The sequence below is a fragment of the Numenius arquata genome, chromosome 8, assembly GCF_964106895.1.
Source record: "Numenius arquata chromosome 8, bNumArq3.hap1.1, whole genome shotgun sequence".
Lineage (NCBI taxonomy): Eukaryota > Metazoa > Chordata > Aves > Charadriiformes > Scolopacidae > Numenius > Numenius arquata.
This window is the reverse complement of record NC_133583.1, coordinates 26,297,819-26,306,091: the sequence shown is the minus strand read 5'-3', so window position 1 is coordinate 26,306,091 and position 8,273 is coordinate 26,297,819. Positions and strand designations below refer to the sequence as shown.

At 61.2% G+C, this 8,273-nt stretch overlaps 1 protein-coding gene across 1 annotated transcript; it reads right to left on the bottom strand.

Moving 5' to 3' along the window:
• Positions 1-5,420: 5,420 nt before the first annotated feature.
• ST3GAL2 (ST3 beta-galactoside alpha-2,3-sialyltransferase 2) lies at positions 5,421-7,924 on the bottom strand. The gene is made up of 6 exons (XM_074152214.1): positions 7,589-7,924; positions 7,246-7,439; positions 6,671-6,850; positions 6,482-6,527; positions 6,172-6,291; positions 5,421-5,594 (listed from the first exon to the last, which is right to left on the bottom strand). The coding sequence occupies exons 1-6, from the start codon at positions 7,922-7,924 to the stop codon at positions 5,421-5,423; spliced, it is 1,050 nt and encodes a 349-aa protein (XP_074008315.1).
• Between the last annotated feature and the right edge of the window lie 349 nt (positions 7,925-8,273).

Genomic DNA, 8,273 nt, shown 5'->3' with positions numbered 1-8,273 from the left:
AAAAAAAAAAAGCATTCAGGACTTGGGGAAGGAGGGGCTTCGAGCTGTCTCCTAAAAGCATTTGGAAATTTTCTTTGCACTTTAAACTTTCCTTAAGCGTTAGGATTGTAGCCGGCAGACAGCCCTCGGCAAGAGCAGCCTTTGCGCTTGAGGGCCAAAAAAAAACCAAAACCAAACCACTTTAAATGTTTGCAAACGCCTTAAAGCTTTAGGTGAGGTGTTCGGGCGCTGGTTGTTCGGAGATACTGCCTGCGGGGAACAAGGGATCTCCGCGGGGGTGGGAAATTGTAACGAAAGAGGCACCGGAGAAAGGTGTTGGCATTAATATTTATAGATTTGTGACGCCCGCTGCGAGCACAGCGGGTACCGGGGAGCTGTCAGCACCGTCCCCATTCGATCCCAGTTTGATCCTGTTTGGGTGGTCGGTGAAAAGTCCTGCGCCGTCGCCTTCCGCCGTGGTACCGCCGAGGTTTCTTCCACACTGCAAATAAGTTGTCCAGTGGCGGGACAGGTCTCACGTACACCCTTTTTCCAGTATAACCAGAGGTGGGGCCATGTCCCTGAAGACTTTACTGGGTTCTCCTGTGCCTCGTGGTCAGGCTTATGGCAGGTCCCTGCTCGGTAGGTGCTCCTGCCAGAGGAGCGACCCAAGCCGTGCTGGGGGAAAGGAGCATGTCTGCACCCTGAGCGCAGGTGTTCCTAGGCAGCTGGAAATTTCCAGGTCGTGTCTCCTGCATCCTCGGGAAGGGTTAGGGAAAGCCCTTTGTGGCCCAGATCGACCCCTGGCCTCCGCTCTGGGACAGGTCCCTGGAGCGGGTCCCTCGAGCAGAGACTGCCATCTTCTGAACTGCACCAGTACATCCCTTCTCCACCATCAGCTGCACCAGTTCACTTCTCCAAAGCCCCTTCGTGCTTTCATCAGTCTCCCGAGACCAGATTTCCAAGGGCTGGGAGGATGTCGGAAGTGTGCTCGGGCAGAAGTTTTTGGAACAACTGAAGTTGGAACCCGTGAAAACATTGGGGTTTTTTTTTCCCTAGTGCCTTACGCTTGTGAATGTTGTGGGGTGGATGGAGCTGAGGTGGGACAGAGCAAGGAGCGACATCGGTGGCCTGGTTCCCCCGTCCACTGCGGCCATCTCCCTCTCCCCTGGCGGGGTCTCGGCAAGCAGAGCCCCGCATTAATTAAAAAGTGATGCTTTTTAATGAATCCCTTTGCGTATGGGGGTTGTGGGCACGTTAAACTGTAAAACCTCGCGGCGCGTGGTCGGCTTTTGAGAGGAGCGGGGGCTCTCAATTCCGCCGGTTTGGGAGCCAGAGGGGTTTGGGAGGGACAAAGCCGCTCCGGGTGCCGGGCCCCGTGGAGGAGGACCTGGATGGTCGTCCCCAGGAGCACACGGTGGGGCGAGTTTGCTGCTCTCTGCTGAGGCCACGCTGTTAACGTGTGCTGTATTTATACCCTGCTTCATTTCATTTACTGTTTCGGTTGGCCTAGGCGTTGCTAGGTTTGTATATCAATAAAGAGCCGGTTTAACTACTCCCGAATTCGGCCGTTTTTTACCCAAGAGCCTCCTGTGCCTTTCAGGACCCGAACCCCCGGCTCATCGGGGTGGATCCTGCGGGGATGCTGGGCCTGTTGGGGGTCCAGCCTTGGACGGTGGGAGCCGGGAGCTGGAGAAAGCCCTGGCCCTGCTGGGTCACCGCGGGGAAAGTCCCTTCCCCTGCCCCCCTGTCTGCACCCCCTTGCAAACTCACGTCCCCCTCAAGAGTTTGGCCATGTCCTTCCCTGCGGGGGCTCAGGGACACGGGCTGTGTGGGACCGGAGACGACTCTTTAGGCTCCAGGAGGTGACGGGAGGGTGTAGGGGACATGGCCGCAGGGCCTGGGGGAGCTGGCCGGGGGGGGCTGTGGGGGCTCTGCAGCCAGGGAACCAGCCAGCGGGGAGTGGATGGTGTTCATCCTTCATCACAGCCCGGGGCTGATGTGCAGCTGCAGCCAGGAGAGGGAGAGGGAGGAGAAGGAAGGAGAAGAAGAGGAGGAGGAGGGGAGGAGAGAAGAGGGAGAGGGGGAAGGGTGAGGAGAAGGAGAGGAGAGGAGAGGAGAGGAGAGGAGAGGAGAGGAGAGGAGAGGAGAGGAGAGGAGAGGAGAGGAGAGGAGAGGAGAGGAGAGGAGAGGAGAGGAGAGGAGAGGAGAGGAGAGGAGAGGAGAGGAGAGGAGAGGAGAGGAGAGGAGAGGAGAGGAGAGGAGAGGAGAGGAGAGGAGAGGAGAGGAGAGGAGAGGAGAGGAGAGGAGAGGAGAGGAGAGGAGAGGAGAGGAGAGGAGAGGAGAGGAGAGGAGAGGAGAGGAGAGGAGAGGAGAGGAGAGGAGAGGAGAGAGGGAAGGGGAGAGGAGAGGAGAGGGAAGGGGAGAGGAGAGGGAAGGGGAGAGGAGGAGAGGAGAGGGAGGGGAGAGGAAAGGGGAGAGGAGAGGGAGAGGAAAGGGGAGAGGAGAAGAGAGGAGAGGAGAGGAGAGGGAGAGGAAAGGGGAGAAGAGAGGAGAGGGAAGGGGAGAGGAGAGGAAGAGGACTGGGGAAAAAGGGAGAGGGAAGGGAAAGGGGAAAGGAGAGACAAGGAAGAGGGACAGGAGGGGAGAGGGAGACACGAAGGAGAGGAAGGAGAGGATCCTCCCAGCCCCACCAGCCCTCCCTCTCCCTTTCTCTCTCCCCCTGACCCCACCGATGCCTGGGCTTGGCTGTGGGCGAAATCAAAGCAGGCCGGGCTACCAGAAGGCAAACACGGGGCGGTTCCGATGCATGTTTTTTATTGACTTTTTAAAAAAAAAAAAAAAAAAGAGTTGTTTTAAGACAGTTGTGTGCAGAAGTACCCACGTACACAGAGGCTGCGGGCGACGCCACCCGCCTGCTCCTAGCCCTAGGTCAGAGCACTGGTCTCCCCCCCTCTCCCGGGGGGCGATGGGTGCTCCATCAGGCACCAGATGATGAAGACCACCTCTGCCGGGGGGGGGGAAGGAACACCCCCCATCCCACCTCCCCCCCACCCCACCCCCCCCCCGCCCCTCGCCTCTGCCTACATCTCTCTCCTCTATGTACAGTACAGTGGTGCAGCCGGGCGTGCAGCATCCTCCTGCCTCTGCCAGAAGTGGTCACAAGTCCTAGCGGGACAGCTTAAATAAAAAATAATAATAATAATAATAATTAAAAAAAAAAAAAAAAGGGCAGGGGGTAGTGGAAGGAAGTTAGCCAAAAAAACCCCACAACCAACTGTGAGGGCAGCGAGGAGCTGGGAAAGCATCTTTCGCCGGACGCCGGCCCCGAGCCGCCGGCAGGTTTGGTACCCAGGTTTGGTACCCAGCGTCTCTGCTCGCCCCGTGATTGTCTGGCTGGGCCCTGGAGCTGGCCCAGCCTGGTCCCGCCGGATTTGGCCTCCCCAGCCACCGGCGTGGTGGCCTGGCCGTGTCCCTGTTTCCCCCAGCAGCGATTCCCAGCTAAAATAAGGAGGGGAGCAGGTACGACCACCGGATAAACCGGCTGAGCCCCCAACCGGGAGCGGGCACAGCCCAGCGTGGCTGACGGGAGATGGTCAAGGCACTCATTGATGCTTGTGGGTTTTATTTTTTCTTCCCCTAAAAAATGCCCCCAACCCAGGAAGGTGGAGACCGGGGCTCGCTGCAACCTGCCGGGGGTCGGGGCTGGCCGTGGTGGCTACAGGTCGCTTCTACCAAAACCTGCCAGGAAACGCGGGGGTTTTAAAGCCCTGCAGCCAGAAAAAGATGAATTTCCCCAGCCCAAGGGACGCTCAGTGCCTGCTCCAGGTGACCCAAACCCTCCTCCTTCACGACTGCGGAGAGAAACCTCGGGGGGGGGGGGCGGAAAATAAAATAAAAAAAAAAGAGAAGAAAACCCTGAAAAACAACCAAACTGAAGCAGAGAAACAGGTAAGAGGCTGCTACAGAAAAGCCAGATACAAAAGGGTTAAAAAACCCCTCCAAGCCCCCCCCCAAACCCCCCCCCATGGTGATTGTTCCTCAAATAACTGTTGGAACCAGGCGGTTTGGCTGTGCAGGCGGAGGGTCCCTCTCCGGGGGACCTTTTCCGTGATTGCCTTTTTCTTGAGCTTTCCCAAAAAAAGACCCCCAAACCCCAAGAACAACCCCTACCCGCCTGATTGACCCGAGGAAAGTGGTTTTAATCACACCTCTGGGGAGGCAGTTCCCTTCTGCATCTCCCCATCGTGGGGGCAGCCTGTCCAGCCCGAAAATCCCCGGGGACGCCGAGGGCACAGGCTCTACCGGACGGGTGTAAACCCAGCTGCACCCTCAGAAACGGAGCAAAGACTTTGGGATTTCAGCTTCTCGCCAGAGCCGTCCGTTTACAGCAACACAAAAACCCAAGCGTGGTTCATCCCCCCCCCCCCCTCCCCCAACTAAACCTATCTCTATCTGGTTTTTTTCCCAGCCCGAAAGCGAAGGGAAATCTCGTCTCCTTCTCTCTGGCGGGGCTGGATCGGCTGCCGCATCCCGCATCCCTCGAGCATCCCGCGAGGGACCCCGGCCCGAGGGACCAGGCTGCTGCTCCTGCGTTTTTCTTAGCTGCCTTTTACCCCGCGGCTCCCAAAATCCGTCCTACCCACCCTCAATCCTCAGGCAGAGGAGCGGGGATGCCAAAGTTGGGGTTCCTCTCCATCCCCCATCAGCGACGGTTGACGTCCCGCAGCTGCCGGCTCCCCACCATGGGTCCACGTGCTTCCGAGACCCGCCTGCGTGCCAGGAGCCTTCCCCGGGGGAGCGACGGCCGCTGCTGCCCCAGGCGGGTTAAAAAAAATAAAATAAAAAATTATATCTATATCAAAATAAAGGAAGAAAGAAGCAGCTGGTTCCACTGGCGAGGCTGCGGCACCAGGGAGGGGGGAGCCGAGCCCTCGGCCGCCACATCTCCCTCAGCCCGGACGCGATGCTCGGGTGCTCCCCAAAGTCACCCGGCTCCGGGGTGGTTGGGGTTTGGTTTTTTTTTGTGGGTTTTTGTTTTTGTTTTTGTTTTTTTTTGTGTGTGTGTGTGTCTTGTTTTAAAAAGAGCAGCATTTGGTTTGACTGTAAAGAGATGCGAGGCGGACGCCCCCGCCGCCCGGTCAGTCGCTGATTGTGTTTACAAATCCTTTCTCAGCTGGGTTTCTTAATAATAATAATAATAATTAATAATAATAATAATTAAAAAAAAAAAAAAAAAAGCCAAAAGTCTCCTTTAGCTCTGAACCTGATTGGCTGCTGGAGGCACCGAATATCGCCGGGGGCGGCTCCGCTGGTGGCGCGGGGCCACCCTGCCCACCCGGCTCTCATCACCCGGGGCCAGCGGGGAGATCCTGGCCCTCCGCCCCCACGGGAGGCCGGCACCCAGCCGGCGCAGGGGAGCCCGGAGGAGGCATTGCCCCTCAGTTTCCCCGGTAAACCTCGATCTTGCTGGTTTTGGCCAGCATGTCGATGATGTGGGCCTCGAAGTCGGCGTCGTGCACCCCCGTCTTCCGAAACTCCCCGGCGTAGCGGTTGTTCTCCCAGTAGTGGTGCCAGTTGCCCCGGCTGTCGGCTCCGAACCCGAAGACGTTCACCTGCGATGGAGGGGGGGGGGAGAGAGCGTCAGGCAGCCCTGAACGCCCCCCACCAGGCTGGGGACCCCCTCGGCTGAGCGCCCGCCACGCTGCCAGGGGGGGTTCACACGACGCCGAAGGCAAACATCCCCCCCTGCCCAGCCTTCCTCGTGTTCAAGGGTGCCCATCACTGTGCCCTTAAGCCACGGGAGCAAGCGAAACTGCCACAGTTGGACCCAAAGAAGCCACCTCCATCCTTAACCCTGCAAGGTTCAGGATCCCAGCAAAGCCACCCCACAGCGCATCCGGAACCCCGCAGCCCATCCTGGACTCTGGAGACCATCCGGGACCCCACAGCGCATCCGGGTCCCCGCAGCCCACCCTGGACTCTGGAGACCATCCGGGACCCCACAGCGCATCCGGGTCCCCGCAGCCCATCCTGGACTCTGGAGACCATCCGGGACCCCACAGCGCATCCGGGTCCCCGCAGCCCATCCTGGACTCTGGAGACCATCCAGGACCCCACAGCGCATCCGGAACGCCGCAGCCCATCCAGATCCCAGCAGTCCAGAGGAGGACCCCAGGAGCCATCACCCACCTCGTCGCAGACATGGAGGGCGAAGAAGAGCACCAGCATGCCGGTGGAGGGGTAGCGCCCGTGGTGCTCCGTCCAGCGGTCGTGGATGTACTTGAAGAAGGCAGGGTTGTAGATCTGCACCTGGGAGGAGAGGCTGGGCTTAGCGCCGGAGCCCGGGGCTGCACTCCCTTCGGCATCGGCACCCCGGGAAGGAGCACCAGGACACGTGGGGGAACCCCTGGGGAAAACGGGGTGATGGGGACCATGGCCAAACGGATGCTCATTGCAGGAGTTGGGATGAGCGAGACACACACCCCCACACCCCCCTTACCTTTTCTTTGTCCACCCGCAGAAAAGGCTTCACGGGCGCGTAGGTGCTGGGAAGAAAGTGGATGCAGGTGAGCTCCTGGGGGTTTTGCACCCCCCAGCCCCAGCCCGAGCTGCCAGGGGATGCTCCGGGAGGGAGGAACCGAGGAATCCCCACCGTGAGCAGCCGGCCCTGTGCCTGCCGTGTACTTACAACCTGATCTGGCCGGTGGAGAGGGCACTGGCGATCCAGAGGAGGTCCAGGGTTTTGAAGGGCACCAGCACGAAGCTGACGTTGGCGGGCAGGTTCTTGGCACTCTCGGGGTACATGAAGTGGTGCGTGGTCCGGCCGCCCACGTCGCCCTCGAAACCCACCGTTGGGGCCTGATTCATCCTGGGGAGAGAGCAGGGAAGGTGGCACCCCCCGCCTCTCCCAGCCACCCTGTCCCTTGCATACAACACGGGTGTCCCCCAGGAGCGGTTTCCCAGCCTGCGAATGCTCAGGGTGCCGGGATGAGCCGAGGATGCTGGTGGTGGGGCAGAACCCGCTCCCACCCATCTGGTGAGTCCCATGACGGGCTCCTTGACCGAGCAACTGGAGCTGGGCACAGGGACAACCTCCCCCCAGCCCCAGTGTCTCCCAACCCACAGGAGACCCAGAGAGATGCCACTGGCGTGCCCAGCAGGAGCTCAGCACCCACCGGTACCACCAGCATCGCCCCACGTCTCTGCGCTGCCCCTGGGACTGGGCGGGCAGGCAGTGCCCCCCACGACGCCCCCTGCCCTCACCGCATGACGAAGTCGTGCCCGTCGATCTCGGGCCCGTAGCCAGAGCCCCGCAGGTTGCCCGAGTTGCCAACCACGGCACAGCGGCGGCAGCGGCGGGGGTCGCGGGAGCGGTAGGGATCCTCGCCCGGCACGATCTGGAAGAGCTTGCTCAGGACCTCGTGGGTGTTGTGGGACTTGAACTGGGGCTGCAGCATCTGCGGGGGGAGGCGGGGTGGGGTGTGCAAGGATGGTGGGGGGGATGACCATCAGCCCATGGAGGAGAAAACTGTGCCCCTCCATGCCGCTGGGGGACTCAGGGTCGGGGGGGGGGGGACATGGGACGGACACCCGCCCCTTTGCTCACCATCCACCACCTCTGGACGTCGGGGGGCAGGTCCATGTTCTCCTTGGTCCACACCGGGGAGATGGTGCTGTCGTAGCGCCCGTCAAACCAGTCAGCGGCCCCGGCCTCCTCGGGGGGGCAGCGGCGGCAGGCGCAGCCCCGGGGGGGGTACGGCCCCCCCTTGCTGAGCCGCTGCATGCCGGCATAACCAGGCACCAGCTTCACCCGGTGGATGCCGCCCAGCCCGCCGGGGTCCAGGTAGGCGATGCTGTGGTGGGAGTAGGTGAAGAGGAGGGACATGACGAAGACGAGGAGGAAGGCGGTCGAGAGGAAGCAGAAGCGCAACGAGCACTTCATGGTCGGCGGGCGGCTGAGCCGGGGAGGGCGCCCGCTCCGGCATAGGGCTCGGGCATAGGGATGGCGTCAGCCGGCCAGCGAGGCTCCCTGCGGGACAGAGAGAGGTGGTGAAGGCGACGACGGTGGTGGGGACACAGAGCCTACCCGTGACCCCCCGCCCCACTGGCGCCGGGCTCCTACCTGCCGGGCTGCAGCTTTCCATCCGCGTGGTCCGGCCACGGCGAGGGCGAGGGGACGTGGCGGGGCTCGGCACACCGGCCTCAGCCGCAGCACCGCGCCTCGGCCGCTCCTCCGGGTCCTGGCCCCGGCTGGCTCTCGGCTGCCACGGCGCTCATCGTCCCCCGGGATT